This window comes from Pholcus phalangioides, unplaced genomic scaffold, assembly GCF_987345545.1.
Source record: "Pholcus phalangioides strain wild (caught in Gottingen) unplaced genomic scaffold, Ppha-v1.0 ptg000011l_1, whole genome shotgun sequence".
Lineage (NCBI taxonomy): Eukaryota > Metazoa > Arthropoda > Arachnida > Araneae > Pholcidae > Pholcus > Pholcus phalangioides.
Window position 1 is genome coordinate 63495946 of NW_028301604.1, and position 25649 is coordinate 63521594.

The following is a 25649-nucleotide window of genomic DNA, read 5'->3' on the forward strand; positions in this document are numbered from 1 at the left end:
TGGAAGCTTATTACGTACTGGAAATTTTTTTTACTAGAACTTTTTACACCAAAGCATCTTATAAAAAATCATTAGAAATATGATTGGTACTCTGAAGCACTGGTTGTTTCCCATCCTTGAGATAATTTAAATGATTCATAGAAGTGAAAAAAAAAGCAAAAAAAGATGTATGTTTGAAATGGTGATGGTTTGCTCAATAAGTTTGACGAGTCAGAAAATTTTATATAACATATTGAAAATTAAACTGGACCCATTGCGGTCCAAATGCTTTTTCTGTACTTCATTGGTACTTTATAGTTCATACTTTCTAGTAGTTTCCCCGCAATCACGATTGCACGAAAGGGCCCTAGATGTTAGTTTTTGTGTTTTATAAGCTAAAAGTTGTACTTTATAAGCTATCCAAACGTCGCAAAAGCTAACATCTAGGGACAAGGCCATAGCGGGGAGGTGCCCCCCAAAATGTGTGTAAATGACCAAAAAAAGGGAAAAAGATAGTCAAATCTATTGTTCTATCACTGGTTTCCCCCGAAATGAAAGTGGTCCCCCTCCGAACGAAACTTCTGTCTAGGGGCCTTCAAGTAATCGTAAAAGGCTGTTATCACAATAAAGTACTATTTTTCACTGATGTCGATTCCACCTCGATATAATACCGCAAAGAGTTAAAGTGTCATCTACCTATTCATAATAAATTAAATACTATACACAACACGGATATCGAGGTGTAATGAACGTGTCGTGGAAGAAATGTTCCACGACACGTTTAATTTCCTACACGTGTAAGCGTAAGAGGGTTCTCATACTAGGGGATTTCAATTACCCAGGTATTGATTGGGAGAACCTTTCATCTAGAGGTCAGTATGAAAGGGACTTTCTTAATTTGGTTCTCAAAAATGTTTTGTATCATCATGTATCAGAAGCCACTAGGGGTACTGCTATTTTGGATTCAGTTCTTACTGGTTCTGAGGATCTTGTTGAACATGTTTCGCTGGGGGAAGAGTTTTCTTCCAGTGATCATAGTATAGTCAGATTTCACTGTAACTTTTCATCGGGTAAGGTTGATAACAAAAGACTGGTTCCTTGTTTTCGAAGAACTAACTTTGATGTTTTGAGAGGAAGGTTAGTGGAAGTTTTCAAAGACCGGTTGGAATCAGTAGGGGTGGTAAGTCAATGGAAAGAATTTAGTACGAAGCTGTCCTCTGTTTTGCACGACGTCATACCCTTTGTTCGAAAAAAGCGTATTTGTACATTGCACCCTCTTTGGTTCACGGATAGCGTGCGTAACCCTTATCTTGAAAAGAAAAGAACATTCAGAGAGTATAAAAGTGGACGAGGTGACCTATCATTGTTTACTGATAAAAGAAGAGTGTTGGAGAGAGCGATGAGGGATAGTAAAAAGGAAGTTGTATCTAGGTTGGCAGATAACATTGGCTCTGACCCGAAATCATTTTTTCGATACATCAATAATGGATGTAAGGGGACAGTTGGCCCCCCCCCTCTCGATAGGAGTCTCTAGGTTAGAGAGCAATGTAGGCATGTGTAGTGCTTTCAATGACTTTTTCACGTCGGGTTTTAATGGAGATAATGATATTTGATATACAGGTGTTGCATGGGGTAATAAAACCCTAAACGATATTCAAGTAGAAGACGTGGAGGTCCTAAATCTTCTAAGAAATGTATGTGCAAGCAAAGCACCAGGACCAGATGATATCTATCTCAGAGTCCCCAGGGAATGTGCTAATGAATTGTTGGGGCCAGTCGCACAGATCTACAGGAGTAGTGTTGCTGAGGGCATCGTCCCAAGGGATTGGAAGATTGCTAATGTTGTTCCGATATTTAAGAAGGGTAGTAGAGAAGCTGTGTCCAATCATCGTCCAGTGAGTTTGATGAGCTCCCTCTCGAAAATTTTAGAAATTATTATCAAAAGGCAGTTTGTGAAGTGGATAGATCAGAATAATGTATTGTCGGATAATCAGCATGGGTTCAGGAAGGGGAAGTCATGTGTGACTAACCTCCTTTGCTTCTATGATCAGGTGACTAAGGCTTTGGGTAAGAGCAAAAATGTAGACGTTGTTTATCTTGATTTCCAGAAATCATTCGATCGGGTTGAACATGGTAAACTCTTGAAGCGTTTACACGAGATTGGGAAAACCTGCTGAATTGGATAGAATCGTGGTCAAGTTATTCTCTTGTTGGACAGGCGTCACAAGTGGAGTTCCTCAAGGAAGTGTCCTTGGCCTCATACTTTTTTCACTTTTTATCGATAAACTCGATCAGGGTATCGATGGAATTACTAGCAAATTCGCAGATGATGTGAAGCTAATGGGGGTAATCGGGAATCAATGCAATAGGGAGTTGCTCCAGAACAACTTAAACAGGATTGCAGAATGGGCAAATGAATGGAGCATGACGTTTAGCGTTGATAAGTGCATGGTCGCTCATTTTGGTTTGAACAACCCATGGTTCTCTTACGAATTGAATGGTGTCACTATCCCGGATGCAACTAGGGTCACTGATTTTGGAATTCTCATTCACGAGCGGTGATGGTAGGTTTTCTGAACATTGTTCAGTGGTGATCAAAAAAGTGAATAGAATGCTTGGTTTCATTTTCAAAAAGGTCTCTTGGCGTTCTCCTAAAGTCATTCTTCCGCTTTTTCGAGGCGTAATTCGTCCTGGACTGGAATATGCTGTAAGGTTTTGGAGACCATACCTACAGAGGGACATAGATTTGGTTGAAGGGGTGCCGAGAAGAGTTACGCGTGTCCTTATTGGCACACAGGGCTTGAGTTATGAAGAGAGACTTCATTTTTTGAGTATATTTACATTGGATGAACGCAGGTGTCAGGGAGATATGATCGAAGTGTTCAAAGTTTTCATCAGGATAGACCATTACGCCGTCAATCGACTGCTTTTACAAGGGTACACTAGTATCGATTGGTAAGGGACAATGCAGGGTTATGGTGTCTCGGGGGGGGGGGGAATTTTTCTCTAATAGGGTTGTTAATAAATTTAATAGCTTGCCTCCGCAGGTAGTAAATTGTAACACAATTGACACGTTTAAAAAGAAATACGATAAACATGTTGGGGTAAATTGAGAAGCTATTCATACTTAGAATAAGACAACCATAATTATTTGTTATGGGCATTGTATAATATTTTATCATGTGTGTGTATTGTTTATAATTTTTGTTAATTGCAGTTTTAAATGTGTTGCTGTAGTTCTGAAATATATGACATCCATATTTTGATGGGCATCTTTTTCTCAGCCACCTCGTTGGGCATTTTGCCTGTTGTGGCGTTGTATTTGTATTTGTATAAGTCTCAGCCAGCCTCTTTTTTTACTTACATTTTTGATATGAATTATGATGTCTTGAATAAATACAGTATCTCGATATATTATCTAACAAATTTAAATTAAGATAAATATATAATTAACAAAAGAGACTTTTCTAGATATGCCAAAGTAAACTAGGAAAGAAAAGTTTGCTTCCACCGGGAATCGAATCCGAGTCTCTTGCACTTATTGCAAGTACGCTACCTTATACATCACGAAAGATACAACTCTGCTTTTCTTATTTCATGCACAGCAAAGCCGGTTCCACACCCATAGTCATGCACGGCGGAAAAGCGGTTTTTGAAGCCGTGTCCACACCGACCGCGCTATGCGATTCTGAGATCCGTAAAACCGGTTTTGGATGGATGGCTACGCAAAATCTACCATTAAAGTAGCATGTGCTAGCCACACCTCAAAACCGGGTTTTCCGCTGGTTGAAGCTGACTAGCACTGCGGGTGTGGATCCGGCTTTACGTAAAGCTGCGCACAGCCAACACCTATAGCAGAAAGCCTCCGCGCGAAACTCGTGACGTCACTGAAATCGTCCATACCACCTATAGTTATTGGGTATACATCGGACTGCTATATTCAATGGCTACAGGTGAAATGGGCGACTTCAGTGACATCACAAGCTTCGTGAGGAGGCTTTCTGCTATAGAATGTGTTGGTACAGCGCGGTGGATAAGCTGGGTGGATGTGGACGGTGGACAGCTTAAAATTGCGTTTCTTCGCACTCGTCGCAACGCGATTCACTGGGAGTCGGTACATCAAAGAAACTGGCTCATTCGTGTGCATTCTATTTTAGATAGTGGCGTTTTCTTCCGACGCGCACAACCAATACCTCTTAGATACTAAGCTATCTAGGAGATATTGGCATAGCTGTCCATCGCTTCACACGGAACAAGCTGCTGGATCATTCAAACATCGCTCGTTTCAAAGTTGTTCTGCTACTCTTCTGTTCGGTTTTAAGCTGCTATCAGTTTCTGCGCTGCGGTGTCGCTTAGCGCAGCAGGTGTGGATCCGGCTTAACGTGAGGCACTGAAGTAGAGGCTTAGAGCAGTCTGCCTTAACTTCAGCAAATAACTCCAGGTGACGAGAGAGGGCTGAGAAAAATCTCTCGCTGTATTAAGATAATAATCGAACTTATTTTTAATGTAATATTTATACTTATTTTTATTGTACTTATTTTGCTCGTAAATGAGGTGGATGGTATTAATGACAAAATTCCATGTATGCTATAATAAAAATGTTTATATAACTTACTTTTTCAGTGCTTTGCAAAAAGTAATCGATGGCATGACCTCGTCCATCATCGGAAAGATACGCCAACACGGCATCGGCAGAAGAGAACTTGGTTTCAGTGTCATCTTTGCTGAACCCCAAAACCATGTACTCATTTGCTTCTACAAAAATAATATTAATACATATTGAGACAGCCATATAAATCACTTATCAGGATGTGTACAAACATTATGATGACACTTGTACATATCTAACCGAATTTTCCAACGAGCTGCATTATCAACTGTTCTTCTTCTACAACCCATCGAGCCTCAAATCCGAGGTTATCATTCAACATCTCACAATTCATTTTATTCTGGAACGAAACAACAACATATTCACACACTTACAGTGCCAGACATAATTATAAGACGCCACGAATATTCATGAAAAAAACCGGAAAGAATATTTCCAATAAAGAATATTTTCACAATAATGAAACTCAAGTACATGTATCGGTCATGTTTACAATTGTGACTGAAATTACAAGGACGTCCGAGAAATACTTCTTGATATTTTAATGTTTTAGTGAATTCGAGTAAGAAATTAGGAGGACAGAAATATGTATAAAGGCGCGTATACACTAGCACGCGGATCATGCAATGAAAGCATTCGCAATTGGTTGTTCAGTAATTTGTACGGTGTTGTGACATAGGCGTAAACTTATTGAAAATGTTGGGGGGGCTCCGGCTCTAATGGAACCTCGTTTATACGACGCGTTGTATAAATGCGAAAGCAGTACTGAAAAACGAACTTTTTCCGAAAATTACCCCCCCCCCACCTTTTTTTACAGACGTTTCCGAAAAAAAATTTTGTGGACAATCTGTCGTTTTGATTCAAAATCTTATGCTTGAGAAGAAATATACTTATAATACTATCATAACATTACTGTTGCTAAAGTCTCACGCAATTTTACGGTATTCATTTCAAGATTTAACAAAAAAAAGTGTTATTTAAACGTTATGTAAAACGTCCTTTACTTGACAGAGAACACCGTTACAAAATTATCGAATGTGGGGGCGACAAAAATCCCAGTTACAGCCCTGGCTATCAGCATACCGTAGCCCGTTCAATAATTATTTCAGTACCTGTCAAAAGCCATTGAACACAGGGCCACAACTAGGGAGGAGCAGGCGGGTCTCGTGCCCCGGGCGCTAGACCGGATGGGGTGCAAATTTCATTCTAAAACCTCTCCTTCATCATTACAAGGGGGGCGTCAAAATGCGCGCTTGCCCCGGGTAACCAAGCATCTAGTTGCAGCCCTGATTGAACCAGTCAATCATCTTAAATTTTATTACTTTTTCAGTAAAAAATATGCATGAGAAACTACAGTCGATCCCGCTTAGTTTTTCCGCTTACAACGTTTCTTCATGATGGGTTTTTGAAAACCGTAAAACACTGTATTTCAGTGACACGTTTTCACCAATTGAAAAATTATGTGATTCGATTGATAGAAAAGGTGTTTTCCAAAGACTTGGGAGTTCGAATCGAAATGAAAACGTCGATTAATTGAAGTGTATACAGGCAGGGCCCTGGGTAATAATAGGTCGCAAGAGCCTCCTAATTCCTAAAGCAGGAATTAGGAGGCTCTTGCGACAAGAGTCAAAGATGTTAATTGGTCAGTGAATGTATGTTGTTTGAATTTCGGGGGCTTCATTTGCCCATGAAGAAATTAGGCCCTGTATACAGGGATAATGTATAGAAATGTATAGCAACTGAAGCAAAACCTCGTACAAATAAGTAAGGTCAGAAACGAAATAGGGAGATATATACAAAGGGTTCCATTACATTTTCCTAAATACAGTAAAATCTCCACAAATGATCACCTGTACTCAAACACAAATATGCATCAGTGGTCGCCTCTATTCGGCGTAAAATTTCTGTGGTGGAGCCCCGTACGCTCTCCTTATATTCATTTATCGAATTTACTGATTTATTTTCTTCGAGTGGGTGCGGAGCCCCCGGGAAGTGTACACGGAGCACCGGTTGAGAACCGCTGCTTCAGTGAAAAGTTTCCCAAACTTTTTGTGTTCCATAGCTCTTCTTTAAAAAAAATTTCTTTCTCATTTCTCCCAACTCAAGCCCACCCATAGGATCCTATACTAAACCCATAGCTTCTATCGACCCTTTGGACAACTGCATCGACCCCTTCCCCCAGGGGTCGATATTTCACACTTTGGAAAGCACAGCTTCAGTGGCCATTCTTGGTTATTATACAACTTAATTTAATGAAAGGTCACGGGAAATTGACCTTTTTATTTTTGATTTATTCATTTTTTTTTTGCACTATTTATAAATTTGTTATGATTAGTCCTGTTTGTTGCATTTATATAAATTAACCTCTTTTTAGCATTAATGTGTGTATAAATGTATGTAATTCAAGAATTTTCAGAATAAGTGCAAATTTTCAAGTTGTGCGGAAGATTAATTAAATTTTTGTAATTTCTCAAATTAATATTGCTCATAATACAATAAAAGTTCGTTATAACAACAGCTCACAACCACAAGAAAAGTTCTCGCTGTAACGTAGTTCTCATTATAAACGAATTTTCACGTTTCGCTCTGTAAGGACATAAAATTATTGAAAATTGCTGCTTTATCTGCATTGGGACGTCTTTGAGATCATTTCGTTCTAATATTAACGATTGAACGGAACTCTAGTCATGTGAAATTGATTTTTGATCTCAAATCAGTTGATTCTCTAAGAGTATAAGACGTTTTCCATAGAATTTCGTATCATCAAAGCGGTTTAGATGACCAACTGAACAATTAAAAGTCTGAACTTATTACATTCATGCTCACTTCCATGGATTTATGGATCAGGCAACATCGTCTATCGAATCGGAAATTCGACATTTTCAAATAGTTTGGTTACTCAACTCCAAGGACCCTTTGCTACATGGACCATACCCGAAGTCCGGGAGAAAAATCCGCCCATTTTTGACATTATTCATGTTTTGTTACTTGTGTGCACGTGTAGTTTGCTTCTTTTTCGAGCAACTTTTTCTTTCTATTAGTGAGCAGCTACAGTACTAATAACTAGAAATTCCTAAATAAAATACATGTAGAAATCATTTGCATGAGAATGTTTTTGCAAATGAATATGCATCGAGATAAATAGAAAAGATGCATTTAAAAACGCATTTGCGTTTTTTGCTTGGTTATTTGTTCTTTAGCACATATTTTCTCAGTTTTAGTTCATATTTCGCCATTTTTTTTAAGTGGAAAATTCGGGCTCTAATTACAGGCGAATCCCGTTTTAAAGAATACCGTTACAGCGAAAATATCGTTTTAACGAATGGTTTTCTAATCCCTCTAATAAGTATACATAGGAACAATGCAAACAATCTGAAATTTCTTTATAACGAAGTGTTTTCTCCGGTTTCTTGGAGTTCGTTATAACAGGATATTCGACTGTATAACAATCATTTAATGTATTGTTACCAAAGTGAATGGGACAAGGGCGTAGCCAGAAATTTCGTTCGGCAGGGGGGACCAAAGTGATAGAACAATAGATTTGGTCATCTTTTTCCCTTTTTTCGGTCATTTTCTCACATTTCGGACGAGGGGACCAGACCCCCAAGTCTTCCTCTTCGCTACGCCCTTGGAATGGGACTACCCCTGAGCATGAGCGTACCCAAGAAAACCAATCTATTGGGGGGGGGGGGACACGGAATTTCTTCCAGAGAATTTTTGAGTTGGTGCCAATTTTCCAAAAGCATTTAATTGACAAAAATTTATTTGATTGTTGGGGGCGTAGCCTTTGCCCTTGAGCCCCATTCTAGTTTGATCACGGTCCAAGTAAAAATATACTTTCATTCTCTCTCTCTCTCATTGAAACGAGCACAACTCCGGTCTATCGCCATAGGCAATTTATTCAGATCTAGTCATGCCGTAAATCTGAGTATATCCTGCCAGGATCCCCCAGATCTCATGAATCCCGAAATCCCCTGGGCGGGGTCATGAAAATGACTATATACAAAAAATATATTCAGAACAGTATATGCATCTTTATTTATTCCAGGGTTGGACAAACCCCAAGTGCCAGGTCACCATGGTGACTGGAAAATCTGTATTCGCGCCTAAAATTTTTTATATGTGATTGCTAAATCAGAATCTAGTGATGGCTCAAAATTTTCCGATTTCATAATTGTCTTCCAACATGGAAAGGAGCAGAGCCACAACTAGAGAAAGCAGGTAGGTCTGGTGCTCCGGACGCTGGACCAGAATGTGAGTCGAATTCACCCTTTAACTGCTTCTTCTACAAGCAAGGGGCGCCAAAATTCCGAATTGCCCCAGATGACAAAGTATCTAGTTGCGGCCCTGGGAAGGGGTCATCAATTCCCAGAAAGGTTGAAAAAAGATTATTTAAGATACTTCTCTCGTGAAAAAACCATGCTTGGCTCTTACAAAATTTGGCTGGTGCCTAAATTTTTTAATGATTTTTGTCGAGCCCTGTATTTATTTATATTTTATGATACAGTGTATATTTCCCCCAAAATCAAATTACATGTCACTTATTTAAGATTTATTTTACTCTCATATATCAGGTTTTAAATTAGAAAAATAATAATTTTTTTAGTTGCATAAATTTCTTATTAAAAACTCGATTCAAATATTGTCACTTTTACAAGTACGCAAGCCAAATGGAGTTTAAATTTTTCTTAAATAAATTTTAAATATGATTGAAAAAAATAAAACATGGTAAGTTTTATTAATTTATTGATATGTCTAACAGAAAAAAAATTATTTTATACTACGCTTTATTGATTATAAGTATTAGAGGGCTGCAAAATCTAGATTGTTTTTGAAGATTTTGAATAAATTATCATTAAAGAAAATGTTTAAAATGCATGAATTTATCAAAAATGTGTAGCTATATTTAATATTGCTTACTTTTTCTGTCAGGAAACTGTGCGGAATCACGAGGAACTTTTCCGTTTTCTTGTAATACAACATGTTTTACTAACAGAAGGTTATACTGTACGTGCACAACCGAATGTGGTCCACACAAACCATAAAATACTGTGGAACTGCCTATCTCAACATTTGTGGGGGGTTTTTTTCGGGGGAAAAACAAGGAGTTTACTTCAAGTGGCTCCAAACACAGCTATTCTTATTTTGCAGAATCACAAACCTCGTCTAGATTTTTCTTCACCACCGTAATTTCTTTATATTCCAATTAGGATCATCTATGTCGGCGTCCTTCACGGATGGCCATCCATTAAGCACAAAAGCTTTTAAAGCCTTGACCGGCGGCGTCAAGAAGAATGTAGTTTTCAGGATCAGAAGGGGGGTCCCCATATGGACGGATGCCTCCAGGTGACATATTCCCCACATAAGCGACACGCTATACACTCCCCGTCCTTCTAATTAGGAAATGGTGATTGTATTCAGTAAACCTGCATTGAAGCAGCCGAAACTGAACCCTATTGAAATGCTCTTTGTCAGCTGCAGAAGGGGCGGCCCCTTTATCATGAAGAAAAAAAAAATACATGGAATAAAAAGTCCGCCAAAGATCCCAGGCTAGAAGCCCTTCTCCAGTATGTGGGAGTCCATGGCCGTGCTTATAGCTCGCTGAGTGCCCTCCCCCCCGGGAAACACGCCACTAGATGCCACAGACGGGCTGTAAGGCTGGGACCTGACTACGGCGCGGTTGAGGTTGGGGGGGAAGGCATCATCTATAGTTTTATTCTGTCAACGCACAGATACAACTGCAACCGCTGAGCGCGGTTTTTTCAACCGAGAAAATCCACATTTTTTGGGACGGTTGGGGTAACCGGAAAGCTGCCATCATGTATTGCAAAGGCTTGCGCTCCCTGATGACGGTTCGGCTGGACCTGCGGTTGCTCTCTTCCATTGTCTATTAAGTGGATTGACAAGGAGGGTGACGGGATTTCGGATGCACTGGACAAAGGAATTGCTCTCCTCAGGTTGCCATAAAAATGAGGGGAAAAGACAAATTCGAAGAACTGTATGGTGAAGTTCTATTCGACAGAAGCTAATTCTTTGTTTGGCGCTTTTGCACTGATAACAATAAAAAAAACCAATGGAGAAAAAAAAAATTTCTAACTAGTGAAATTTTTTTGCTCTACATGAGCACACATTAAAACTCGGTTATAATGACATTCATAAACTAACGTGATTACGCTAAAACCGAGATGTATATTTTAGAACACTTGAATGAAATGCATTGGATCCCGATTATAACGTGTTAGCAAAAAACCAATTAGTTACCTCATCCAAAAGAGTACAAATTACCACGGGGCCCAACCATTTATAATAAATTCATAAAAAATTAGAAGTAAAAATAATCAGACATCTGAAGGAAGATATTTTTATATTTGCAAATTCTCCATATCAAACTTTTGAAACATTTATTAAAAGCCTAAGTATGAACCGGGGATGAAATATGTCCCTAAGAGCTGCATTGTGTGTGTTTTGCTTTCATTATTCTGTCTTTTTGGTATTAATTTTTGTATCGTATATGAATGTGGCTGTCTATCTGTTGTTTTTGCAATGAAAAAAAAACCATCTAGTCCAGCGGTTCTCAACCGGTGCTCCGTGTGAACTCCCAAGGGCTCCGCGGCCCTCGAGGAAATTAAAAAAAGAACCAGTAAATTTGAAAAAAATAATTATTAATATTTTTGAATAAAAATAAATCAGTAACTTTGATGAATAAATAAAAAATAGGCCTACGGGGCTCCACCATAGAAATTATATACTGGAAAGGGCTCCGTGGGTCAAAAAAGATTGAGAACCGCTGATCTAGGCAAAACGTTGTATGCGGGTAATATCGAAGAGTGCACTAAGACAATTTTCACACCTACCGTTCTTTTCAAGCAGTTTTTGATTTACAAAGCCGCAACTAGGGAGAGCGGGTCCACTGTATCGAGTGCTGAACTAGAGAGGGGCGCCGAATTGCCCCTTTAACACCACTCCTAACCTTTCCTTACACGGGGACGCCAAAAGCTTGCTAGCTCCAGTTAAAAAAGTATCCAGCTGCGGCCCTGTATGTACCTTAAACCTTGCAACATACATACTGATGTACAGGGCCACAACGACATGCGTGGTCAGCCGGGGCAAGCACGCATTTTGGCGCCCCCTTTTAATATTGAAGGAGAGATGAAAGGTTAACATTTGCGCTCCTGTCTGGCTCGGAGTTCGGAGCATCAGTCAGTGCCGTCTTAACGCATGGGCCCACCCGAGCACGGCCCGGGTGCCTCAAGAGAAGAGGGGCCTTCCAAAAATGAGATACGATTGAAATTTTCAAGGATATACCATGTAGGGCCTCCTAAAAACCACTTGGCCCGGGGGCCCCATAATACTCTTAAGACGACCCTGGCACCAGTCCCACCTGCTCCTCTCTAGTTGCGGCCCTGATGTCGTATGTACAGGGTGTAAAGCGGGCCGGGGTAGCAAGTTCAGAGGGGCGACAAATTTGAGTAATTCGTGGTCAAGAACTTTAAATTATAACGTGAATAGGGGGCAGAGCAATTCGAATAGCCAGCACGTGGCGAAGCCATAAATCTGTGTCTGGAAAGAGATTTAGTGTGAAGCATGTAAATAATTTCGTATAAGGGGGTGGTTGATGATGTAAGTGACCTTCAAACCCCCCTCGCCCCTTTGTCATCAAATGTCCGCAAATCCGAAACCCCGCCCCCCCCCCCCTCGATGCTGACGTAATACTTGAATCACACCAAATGAACATTTTTGGGAACTAAAAGGTCTAATGAGTATCAAATGTTTTTTTAAAAAAATTTGATTTTTTACAGTTTTTAAAACATGAAATTCAGAAATTTCATTCCGATTCCCATCTGAATTTTTTTTTCCTGACCATCAAAAGAAATATATATTTTTTTTAAACAGGAGAAAATCATTTTTTCCTTGATTTTTTGTTTGGTCATATGGGGTTTCCCAAAATCACAATTATTGTGCTTAATTTCCATTAATTAGAAATTTAATTAATTGGAAATTTACTTTAATTACAAAGAAAAACGTGCTAAATTCATGGCCAATAATTTTCTTCAAGCCAAAACTTCAAAAATATGTTACTTAAATAGTTTTTTAATATGTATGTTATTTAAATTAATTATGATGATTCCAGTCATGATATATAAAAAAATTTGTGCGATTTGGTCACGAATCGTAAAAGCATCAAAAATGGGTCAACTTGTAGGCTGTCTTTCTTCAACTCTGAATTAATTTCAAATGGCAAATATTGTTACAGAAAATTAAATTTCATTACATGAATATTTTTATTAGTATATACAGTAAAACCCCCTCCTTTTTGTGAACACGGACAGGACAAAAAAATTAAATACATGTAAAATGGGTGACCGTTAAAAAGAGGTTTGAAATTCATACGTTTTTATATTATACATCTGTAAATTATTATTTGTCCGTAAAAGAGGGAGTATCCGTTAAGACGGGGTTTTACTGCAATGCAGCTTATGAGCACGAATTTGCATGCTAACTGGAGCCAACTTCAGCTTGGCGAAAATAATTTAGCCAATCCCGAGATGTCACGTGACATAAAAAAATAAAAAAACCCGGTTGCTAACAGCAGTGTGTTTTTCATGCAAAATTTCACGGTTGCTGATAAGATCAACCGCGCCAGCCGAACCGTAGTGTGCCGGCAGCCTAACTCGGAGTGAAGATAATTTTATTGTCGGGAAAGGGGGGGGGGGAAAGCATCGAAATACCTCCTTGAGATCGACTGTGATGCCGCAAGATATTTAAAATTTCTAACAGTGCGAACGTAAACAGGGTATGTAAAAAACCCCCTCTTTGCGGTCACCGGCTGCACAAATAGAAATTCGTCCGTAAAAAAGAATTGATCGGGAAAGGAGGAACCCTATTAAAACCTTAAGAATAATTCTTCATTTTGAAATAAACACAATTTTTTGAATAACATAAGTAAGAAATACTACATCCTTTTCAGAAAAATTCCCCAATTTAATTTGCAATGGAACATAGAAAAAATTACAGTATTTTCCGATAAATAGAGGTCGCATCCTGTAAAATGGCCGGAAAAAAGTGTTTGTGGAAAAATCGCCACTTTTTTTTTTACATGTCACAGCTTCGTATAAAGGCCGAAACTCACTGTACTGACGTGACGTGATTATTCCGAGTCTAGGTGTGGAAAACGTATCCATGCGATTTTTTTTTGGGGGAGAGGGGAAGATTGAGCCAGCTCTCCGAAATTAATAAGGGGGGGGGGGGAGTCTCGATCCCATTGGCTTAAAACAAGTTACGACAGGTAATACAAGTTACGACTTAATGCACTTAACATACGACTTAATACAAGTTACGCTTACGACAGGTCCAAGCACTTCCCTGTGAAAAATCGGGGTCCTCGCGAAAGATCTGTCCAAAAGCCCGGTCCAACGGAGACAGGATCATTTTAGTCGTGGAGGGAGGGAAGAGTATGTAATTTTTTCACCCTCTCCCCGAATCCTCCTCCGATCGAAATGATATTTTTCGTCTTCCACCCCCCCCCCCACCCAGAATTAGCAGTCCCCACAAGAATTCCGCCTGTGAAAACTGCCTTCTTCCCTAGTTCCGGCCCTGGCTACCTAAGTGTTGGAGTACTGGATACAGGGCTGGGGGGAGCGGTCAAATGTCTAGGGTGCCGGACCAGAGGGGGGGGGGGACGCAAATTTCACCTTTTAACCTCTCTTCAACATTTATTGAAATACCGTATTTAAAATTTCCATATAAGAGTGCTGCTAACGTAGATAGTTTGAGAATCCCTGATTTATAAGGAGGAAATTTCATATTCCTAGTATTAGAATGCAATAGTACCCGGCTCAGGGGGCTTTGAAATTTTCCATTCATTTCTTATTTTCTTTTTTTTTTGTGTGTTAATTTTATTTTACTATTATTTATTTGATTCCCCTCAAAGGCACCGGAACCTAGGAGTGGAGGATATTTCAGCCCAAAAAATTTTGTAAGGCGGTTGAGCCCCCCCCCCCCAATAGTTTTTAGAAGAACAATGCAGTGCGTCTCTCCCCACCCAATGTTAATTTCTTCATGTCAGCGCCTCTGTTGTGAAGAACTTGTTAATAAGCTTAATCATTGTTCACTTTACCTCCTCCCACTTTTTTTCTTTTTTGTGTTGCATCATGTCCCCATCCCCAAGGGTCACACTCAACAAAAGAAGGAAGAGATGCTCTTGAGTTTACCGACAGTGCAAGCAAGAGAAAGGTTCCCCCGCCCCCAAGTTATCTACACTGGTGCCTTCAGGCACCACTCTGGGAGGACGCAATTTAGGATGAATGGATGCTGGATTGATTCGGAGATAAGACTACTATTGTCACAGAACAAGTGCGTTGAGATTCTGAAGAAAAGTAAAAAAATAAAATTTCGAGCAGATGGATTTCTACTATTTAAAGAAATTTTTTGTCAAAAAGTTTTTTCTGAGCCAAGTGTGGGAAACATATCCACTCGAATTTTTTGGGGGGGGGGGGAGCTCGGGCCCATGGGCCGGATACAAGTTTACGCCTATGTTCTACCCCCACCCCCAGTCAAATTTTGTTGTAAAGGGGCTTGAAAAATGTTTCGGCATCGGTCCTCAAGATCTGTTATGAATGGGCATTTAGAATGTGCTTTTTTCCCCAATATTTTTCAAAAAAACATTGAGGGGGGGGGGGCCTAAAAGTTATTGGTCCTCCGCATATACGAGACTCAAGCGTGTACGAAGGAGAGGGAGAATGCATTGCACAATGGTTTTTTTCAGTAATTACTGGGAGGCTCAGTCCCCTTACAAAATTTATTGCGAGGGGGGAGGGCTCAAATGGCCTCAGCCTCTAGGTTCTGGCACCTATTCTTTATAGAGTGTAATTTATTTCGGTTTCAATATCATTGCTTCCCAATTTTCAACCTCCCCCCTCCCCCCCACCATGCATCTTTGGGCTTATTTTCATGTCGGCGCCATGGCCGTCCTCCGGTCGCAGTGAACAAAAGAAGAGACACTCCATCGAGAGACACTCAGTTTTTGCCACAGGCAAAGAAGAAAGAGCCCCCTCAACACCTCAAAGAATCTTCTTCTCAGCCGTGCCTTCTGGCAGTAAGGATTGGAACCGATGGAGGGTGCAATTGGGGGATTGAACGGCAGGGAAGAAATGAGATAAACGTATTGTCATGGAACAAGAAAGCCAAAGACCATCCAGATTTTTTAAAAGAACTAAAATTTTGTGCAGATTGTTTCCATTAACTAATTCATAATTAGGACAACTTTTGGTTAAAAAAAAATTTTTCATCATTGCAAAATGAATAAGCCATATTCATACGAATTTTTGGGGGGGCTGAGCCGCGTCTTCAAAAATGTTGGGGGGGCTCAGGCCCATGGGCCCTATAGAAGTTTACGCCTATGTGTTGTGAACGATTCTTGAGCTGTTTTCATTGGACCCACCTGGAATTGGGTTTTTCATCGAACACAAAGGAAAGAAAGGAAGTTTGTATACCCACGAGCGGATTAGAACCGCTGCAGGGGGTCGTGCATTGCAAGATTGGCTCGCTAGTGTATACGCGCCTTAAGACATTTCATTTCCACCATTTTGTAATAGTGTAGCTCTGCGTTACTTTATGCAAATCATTTTTTACGTCACTGGATAACAACCAATAAAAATATTTCCTCTTTACAACTATCTTATCAGTAGAAAAGTGCCACTGGATACAGAGCTGCAATAAAGTGAAATTCGTGAAATTCGGCTATTGAATGGCAACGGCATTTCTAAAACGTATATAGCAAATAAAATTGGATGTTCTCGATGTGCCGTCACAAATGTTTTAAAGCGTGGAATATGTGACTAAGAAAACGATCTTGGAGCACCCCATGGTTATCTGCCCGAACAAAGCGGAATGTTTGTGATCTAGCAGTAAGGAGCAAAATGTCATCTAGAAATATAAAATCTGCCTTATAACTGCAGCGCTCGAAGCTAACAATTTCAAGCGTTTTAACAATTTCATCGTTCTACAAGTAACATCAAATTCATGAAAATGAAGAAAAACCTCCATTAACCTTTATATCCGACATTATGAAAAGTAGAATAAGAAGAAAATTATATAATAAACTAAAAAGTATAAATGTAATAATAATAAATGGCTATCATGTAAATTATTTGGTAGGTCATTTTGGTAGGTCATCAACCTGGTACTTTAAAGTGCCGCCAGGATATAAAGGGTTAACTTTGAAACGCAAACAGAATCGTTTGACTCTCGCAAAACGTACCATGCCTTGGTCCAGATGGTTTCCATTCATATTGGCATGATTTGAGGTCTGCAATGCAGCAATTAATAAGCCGTCAAATGGGTGGTGGCTCAGTGATAATTTGGGGATCACTTTCTAGCCGAGGAAAGACTGATGTAATTTTTATACCCTCAGGGATGAACTCAAAAAGCTATGTAGAACTTTTGTGGCGAAGAATGCATATTCCAATAGTGCGTCAATTCATGTGTCTGGTCACATAAAGCAGTGGTTCACGCAAGAGAACATCAATGTCCTTTCATGGCCGGCTCGTTCCCCTGACCTCTACCCCACGGAAAACTTGCGGGTTTTGATCTTTATATACTGATCTCCTTTGCAGATCAGTATACGCAGGTAGGAGGCAATTTTCTTTCATCGAGTATCTAAAAGCAGCCATATCATAGGCTTATAATTTTGTCTACTATATTTTTTGCTTTTCCGTAAAATAATGTGAAAATATTTTTTTTTGAATTTCCAATATTTTGTATAAAGTTACTTTGCACCGTCATAGAACAGTTTGAAATTTTTCATATTTTTTACTTTGCTTCTTGTGATTTTAAATTCAACAGTGTCTTTGTCTCACTCTGTAGTATGCGTCACAGTATCATCCGTAAAAATCATCGTTATGCTCACAACGAAATATTTAATAATTCTCAAAAAAACTTTAGCGATGTCATATGAACATTATTTTCTATATACAGTCTGTAATAGCAAGGAATGACGATTTTACTGTAATATTTAGTTTTTTGAAGGTTTCCCCCAGTACGGGTTATTAATATTATTATTAATTTTTTTTCCTCAATCTTTGAAAATCTCGTTTATACGAGTATGTTGTAACAAATACTATGAGAGAATTCTGTAACTTTTTTGAGTATAGAAAAAATCAGTTTTTCCCTTAGCTTGACCTATTTTTTAAACAATAAGAAAAGCGTTTTAAACAATAAGAAAAGCGTTTTAAACAATAAGAAAAGCGTTTTAAACAATAAGAGAAGCGTTTCAAACAATAAGAAAAGCGTTTTAAACAATAAGAAAAGCGTTTTAAACAATAAGAAAAACGCAATTTACCTGCGATGACAATCCGAGTGCTCTAGCTGATGGTGGGACTTTGATATCTTTTGAAATTTTGACCATGCCGTAGTCTTCAATATCGACACTGCTCCAAACGCTGAGTACGTCATAGTCGAATACAATATGCCCTTCTGGTAGAGACACTACCACAGTCTCATTTATGTATTTCCGTAGAGGAGAACGGCTGAAAATGTATAAACAAAATATACAAAACATACGTTAGTTATAGAGATTCAAATTTACAGCCTAAACGCGCTACGTTTTTTTTGTTACAAAATAATTTGTAGAAATATGTATACAGGTTGCATAAGTAACAGCGCTATGACATTTTACTGCCGAATCGTTGATCCCAGAGGCGTACTTCTAATTAGAAAAAATATCCAAATCACGTGTAGTACTTAGATATGTCCTTTATGTTGCAAGGGGTATCATTGTTATTAAAATAAAAAAAAAAATTAAAATTTTATACCATCCCCGTGTGCCCAAAAACCCAGTTAGAAAGTTGTTACCCTGTCTCTCCTGATGCCAACGAAAAATTTACACGTTTCTAAGCGCAATATTCACTACGATATTCGAATTCGAAAAACAGAGGAAAGTTGGAAAAATAGCATTAAATGCGAGTAAAACGGTTTTCCCGCATTTAATACTGTTTTTCTCTCAACTTTCCTCCGTTCTTCGAATTTGAATATCTCAGTGAATATTACATATAACAACGTGGGGTTTTTCAGTTGGCATCAGGACAGACAGGGCAACAACTCGGGGACGGTATGGAAATTTAATTTTTTTATTTTAATAACTATGCAACCCTTGCAACATGAATGACATATCTGATTACTACACGAGATTTTGATACTTTTTTCTAATTGGAAATATGCTTCTAGGATCAACGGTTCGCCAGTAACATGCTATACGCCCTGTTACCTATGCACCCCTATATATGTCATCCATGTTGCAAGGGGTTGTATAGTTCTTGAAATAAAAATGTTAACTTTTTATGTGGACGCCCTGTGCGTCCCATAAAGCCAATTAGAAAGTTGTTGCCCCGTCTCTCCTGATGCTAAAAAAAACCAAATTCACGTTTCTAAGTGCAATCTTCACTCAGATATTCGAATTCAAAAAACGGAGGAAAGTTGTGAAAAATCATTGAACGTAATTGCAAAATATCATTAAATGCGGGTGAAACGGTTTATCTCTGCATTTAATGGTGCTTTTTCCCAACTTTCCTCCGTTTTCAATTCGAATATTTCAGTGAATATTGCACTTAGAAACGTTTAATTTGTTTTGTTGGCCTCAGGAGAGAGAAGGCAACAACTTTCTAATTAGGTTTTTGTGCATACGTGGATGATATAAAAAGTTACTTTTTTTATTTTAATAACTATACAACCCCTTTTGCAACATGAATGACATATTGAGTATATACCACACGTTATTTTTATATTTTTTCTAATTGAAAGTATGCCTCAAGGATCAATGATTCGCCAGTGAAGTGCCATGTAGCCCTGTTACCATGCACCCTGTATACAGGATGGTAACTATCGACCGCCCAATAATTATTCACGTGATTCCTTGTGAAAAACTGATATGGAAAAGTGTTGTCGGTTTTTTGATTTGACCCATAATTAATGAGTTATAACGCTTTAAATATTTATGACGTCACTTCGAAATTCTGCCAAATTCACCGAACGTACACCAAACGTACAACTTGGTGCTTTTGGAACCGGACAAAAATTGTATAACCCTAAAGAGAAATCGAGAAAAAGCGAACCAGTTTTTTATACTTCCTAGAGAGTGTATGTGCTTTTTCCAAATTTTTACGCGATCATTCAGGGGCGTAGCCAGAAATTTCGTTCGGGGGGGGGGACCACTTTCATTTTTGGGGGGGGGGACCAAAGTGACAGAACAATGGATTTGGCCATCTTTTTCCCTTTTTTCGGTCATTTTCTCACATTTCGGGGGGGGGGGGAACCAGACCCCCAAGTTCCCCCCCCCCCCCCCGCTACGCCCTTGCGATCATTTATACCCAAAAATAAAAATGTTTTTTCTTTGATCACAGAAATATTGTGATCAACGTGTGTTCATTTTATGTGTCTCGTTTAAATGAACAAAGTATGGTTAACAATTTTGAGATCAGATTTTTTTCCCGAATATTTACCTATCGCATCCATGCAGTGCCGTCTTAACGCATGGGCTAACCTAGGCACGGTCCGGAGGTGGGCCTCAGAAGAGGAGGGGCCCTCACAAAAGTAAGATATGGTTGAAATTTTCGAAGAGTATCCATGCAAATTTACCCCTGGGAGGGCCTCAGAAGAATCAGTTGGCCCAAGCCCATGGTGCTCTTAAGAAGCCCTGCATCTATGCACCCCCCCCCACACGGGTAGGGCTGACAGAGCTCTAGCCTGGGACAATTATCGTTTTTTTTCATGTTATAAATTCATTATAGAACGGCCTGTGAATGATCCCAGTTTAGGGCCCTTTCACACGGAGCGGACGCGGATCCGGAAGAAGTTTTAACAATTGGTATATAAAAAACGGAACCTTTCACAGACGATACGAAATTCGGCCGCAAATTCGAAGTGTTCATGCGGGTCCGGACGTCGTTCGCATGAGTCAAAACCTAAGTGCGGGCTCCGCATCCTCACATACAGGTTTTGTGCATTGGAGCTATTCACACGACGCGGATGCGGGTCGAATTCGTCCGCATCTTTGGCTACTTTTTAAAGATGATTTTGCACGGAATGTTTTTAATTATTTGCCATAAATACCCTTAAAAACACCATATGAAGGTCCCTGTTCATTAATAGGATGTTCCCACATACGTCTATCCCTCCGTTTTCTTCTGAGATGAGGAGATATAGCAACTTTAGGTGCCTTTTTGTCCATACTTTACAATTTTATACAATAAAACCTGCCAACAACGGCCGCTGACGGGACCAAAATTATAAGCCGTTCTGTAATTCATTACGAATATTTAATTGACTACATACTTTAATAACTTTTAAATTTAATTAAAAAATTTTAATTTTTTTCTTTTTAAATATTTAAAATTATTTAAAAAATATAAATATTTAAAATTATGTAAAAAATATAAATATTTAAAATTATTTTAAATATTTATTTTTTTTATTTTTAAAATTTTTAATCTTTTAATTTTTTTAAACTTTTAAAGCTAAATACTTTTTTATTAAACAACGTTATCCACGTACGGCGTTCACTCAGATCCGGATTAAGACGTTTGAAGGCCCTAAGTACTTGAATAGTTTTGGCTTCGTCCCCCCGATACCTACATATATATTTTACACGATATTGAGTCAATAAACTAAAAAAAAAAGTGAAATTTTACATTTCAGAAATGACTAATCTGAGGATGGGATTTCACTTTAAAAGGTTTATGAAAGTTATTTTATAAAACTTGAAAAAAAGCAACCAATAAATTTATCGGTTGCATTTGCTCGAATGCAACCGATCAGCTTATTGGTTGCATTTGTAAAAGAATTATAATTTTTTTTTTGGAATGTCATTGGATGTTTTTGGAATTTTTCTTTCATGTTTTCCAAAAAGATAGATCTTAGATTTTTTTCGAAAATATTTTAAGATATTTTCTTCCATCGACTACTTGTAAGGATCGAACTGAAGGCATCTTTATACCCACCCATATTCTATGCGGCTCTAGATTAAACCACCAAAGAATGGCTCTAGGCTGCCTATGAACACTGAATCAGGAGTGAAGGAGAAAAATAATTACAAAAAATTGCGAAAAAAAATAGTTTTTATGCACGAATTTCAAACAAGATGCGGGCGTGGGTATGCGGACCCGCATCCGCTCCTCGTGAAAGGGGCCTTAGGGCTCTGCCCTAGATGTGGGGGCCGTGGTTGTTTCACGGCTTTTGAGAGAGAGAGAGAGATATTGTAATTCTGCAACATAATTAACTTAAGGTTGACAATTGTTACTTGAGGTGATTAACTTGTTGATTCGTTCAAAGTGTTTTTTCTCTCTCTTGTTCACGTTTACACTATAATTCATTAATTTTTATTTTATTAAAAAAAATTTAACCCAATTGACTTGAAATTTTTTGCATTTGATTTTCATAATTAATAAAATGTTTTTTTAAGTCATATTTGAAAAATAGACTTCAGGGGTTCTGATAAACCAACATATCTGCTCTAGCTGGTGTTGGATAAACCCTTAATGAATAAAGTATCACTAACAATTTTAAGATGAGATTTTTTTTCCAGTTCCAATTCAGATGTTTTTGAAGATGAACTTGAAACTCAACAAGCTTGTTGAATGAAATCGATCATAGTTACAAATTCTCACGATGAAGTCTAACAATTACAGTTTAAAATTTTTACGGCATCTCATTGATGTTGTTAGTGTGTGTATGAAACAGTAATCAAAACCATATTTAGAAGAACAAACAGTAAAGTGATGGCTTCATTTTGAAAATTGATAGATAAGGGGAAGGAGGACATGATTTTTCGGGAAAAAATCAAGAACCGAATAACCATAAGAGTATCTCGAAAGGGCGGCAAAATCAGTAGTGCCGAGGGTGGCGGGAATCTCAAGTCCGTCTCTGCTAAGAGGAGCCCGGGGCAACCATCCCGTATAAATGAGCAGCCGAATGAAACTTAATCTGAAAAAATGTCCAAGTTCTGCGCAAATCATGCAGGCTAGAATAAATTTCGGTAAATGGTATCAAAAAAGTAAAAAAGGCAAATAAAAAATTCGTATAAAAAAATGTGAAGATCAATTTGCAGTCGCAAGGAATGTAAAAATCTTCATTGCAACATGTATAAATCGGTATGAAAATGTGACTCGACGAATAATCAATAGAAAAAAATCCAAAACCACTAATTATATTGAATATACCAATTAATAAATTAATTAGCTTGAAAAGTTTCTGGTTGAATCGCTATTATTTTGCTGTTCCCACCAGTCACCTTCGTCAAACTACCATTTTTACATCCTGCATTGAAGCTTTTTACGCGTAACAGTTTCGATGAAATCGTTCAAAAGATATTGCCCTGTTTTATTGACCAGTATGCGATCTAATTCGAAAGACGGTAAAAAAAATCGTGTAGTAAACACCACTGTATGCGCCTTCCCTCCAAACTTTTCACTAAACAGTGAAGGAGAGCGAACTACATACCACATTTTGGCAAAAAAGTATTGATTTGGTTAAAAAAAATTTCAAATAGATCTCATTTGGCTAATGTTTTACAAATCTGGTGATAAATTTTGCCAATATAGTGAACGAAGCTAACACGTAATCACAAGATTAATATCACACTACGTGGATAGGTAAAAGTGCCAGTCGCGGGAAAGAAGGCCTAACTTGGCTTCTAATCTTATTGAATATTTCAGTTCATTTGCAAGAAGTGGCAACTCGCGGCTGGTGGAGAAATATACTTTCATTGGGTGTTTGGCGCATGTACGACCGTTAGAAAAATGACAGTCACAAAAACTCAAAACGTTATAACTCCCTTAATATTCGTCAGAGATCCTAAGACGAAAAACACTTTTCTATATTAGTTTTCACAACGAATCGAGTGTGTAATTATTGGGCGGCCGATACTTACCACCCTGTATAATTGTCTACTTTTCGTTCAATTCATATAACAGTCATTACAATGGAGCATTTAGAGAGTCTAATCGTATTTTTTTCCTATTTTTCCTCTTAAATATTTTGCTTTGGCCGTTTCCGGAAGATAATTTCTCCGTTGCTCAAAATTTTTTCAAAATATATGCATGACACAGAAATAGAATAACGATTCCAATCACTTTCTATCGAGAGTTTTCAATAGATTTTTAAAGCACAGGAAAATGGGGAAATTTCTTTACTCGATTGGTCAAGGAATTTATTATACATGTAGATAAATGATTATTCGTGTTCCAAATGATTGTTAACAATACTGTTTACTTAGACTGTAGTTTGAAAAGAAATCATTCATTGTGTATGCTAACATTCATTTACTGGTAGTTGGAGTACAATCTACGGAATCATGATTGCGTTACGAATTTACTCTGATGATTTTTTTCATTTCTTCATTGTAGTTACATGAAAAAAAATTAACCGTAGCTAATCAGTAATTAAATTGAGTTTCGTGGGAGATGAGCTCACGTGAAAGAGTACAGAAAAAATTATTAGAGTGTATATACTGGGTGTATAGGTAACAGGGTGCGACATTTTACCCTGACATTTTACTGGCGAACCGTGATCCTAGAGAGGCATACTTCCAATAAGAAAAATTATCCAAATAACGTGTTATACTCATATATGTCGTTCATGTTGCAAGAGGTTGTTTAGTTATTAAAGTAAAAAAATAACTTTTTATACCGACAACCTGTGCTCAAAAACCCAGTTGAAAAGTTCGTCGCCGTGTTTCTCCCGAGGGAAAAAAACAGAATCGACGTTGCTAAATGCAATATTCCCTAAGATATTCAAATTCAAAAAACGGAGGAAAGTTGGGAAAATACAGTTTACCCGTATTTAATGCGGAATTTTCCCAACTTTCCTTCTTTTTTCGAATTTGAATATCTCAGTGAATATTGTACATAGAAACCTAGGGGTTTTCAATTGGCATCAGGAGAGACAGGGAAACAACTTTCTGATTGGATTTTTAGGCACATGAGGACGGTATAAGAAGTTAATTTTTTTTATTTTAATAACTATACAACTCAGGCCCGTAACCAGAAATTTCGTTTCCGGTGGGGGTGCCAGACCCCCCCCCCCCCCCCCCCCCACTATGGCCTTGATACAACCCCTTGCAACATGAATGACATATCTGAGTACTACACGTTATTTGGATACTTTTTCTAATTTTAAAGTATGCCTCTAGGATCAACGATTCGCTAGTAAAATGTCATGTGCCCTGTTACCTATGCACCCTGTATAGAATAAAACTCACGTCGCGAGCGTTAAATTATATACCTGTGGTTTTCATCAAATAGTTGAATTCCTCCAGTGTTTGGCTTTAATCCTCGAGACAACCACCAGTAAACACCTAAGATGAAGTAAACACAGCAGATGAACAAATTATTACTTTTATAGTGATAAATGTTTCTTCCGCATAATAACGTTTACCGTAATCTGCCTATGATTCACGCATGCAAATTTCTTGTTACCTTTATTATCAGTAGAGACACGACACCTTGAGGCAATGGTTCTCAAAGCTCTCAAAGTGTGCATCGCGGTTCCTGGCAACGTCGTGGTGAGCTGTTGATATTGATATGTGCCTGTTAGATGCTTTGAAGACTATTGTTCTCTTTCTTTGTTAAACTATTGTGGGAAGCCGAGGATAGATGTTGATCAGACCATGAGAGCCGTGGGTGAAAAATTTTGAGAATCACTATCTTATATAAGGAATAGAAGGGGTCGTTGGTCAAGTTTTTTAGAAAAAGTATGTTTCTTCTACTTATTCATACACCATGTGCTACCTTTAGAATAACTAGTTTTAAAAATGTCTATTTTTATATTTTAATCTCTCGGAAAAAAAGCTGCAGGTGATCTAGAGAGGTGTATATACACACCAAAAAATTTAAATGTTTTCTTAACGTATAATCCGCGATATACGATATATATAATCCAAATATCATCCGGAACTATATCAATAGGCCAGAAATTACTATATAAATAAAATAGGTTTCCTTTCTTCCTTTGGCCCTCCTCACACGGGGAACTAAAATCGAGCTCAAGTTGACTCAACTTGAGAGTTAAGTTG

General features: G+C 38.3%; 1 protein-coding gene across 2 annotated transcripts in view; it reads right to left on the reverse strand.

Annotated features, from left to right (window-relative positions):
- LOC149080695 (uncharacterized) overlaps positions 1–25649 on the reverse strand; it is an 82944-nt gene that overhangs the window by 19183 nt on the left and 38112 nt on the right. For both annotated transcript variants that reach the window (XM_089239909.1, XM_089239910.1), the window contains exons 6-9: positions 24860–24932; positions 17928–18114; positions 4829–4928; positions 4595–4734 (exon numbers count right to left, since the gene is read on the reverse strand). In XM_089239909.1, coding sequence (XP_089096035.1) covers positions 4595–4734; positions 4829–4928; positions 17928–18114; positions 24860–24932 — 500 coding nt within the window. The remainder of the gene's footprint in view (positions 1–4594; positions 4735–4828; positions 4929–17927; positions 18115–24859; positions 24933–25649) is intronic.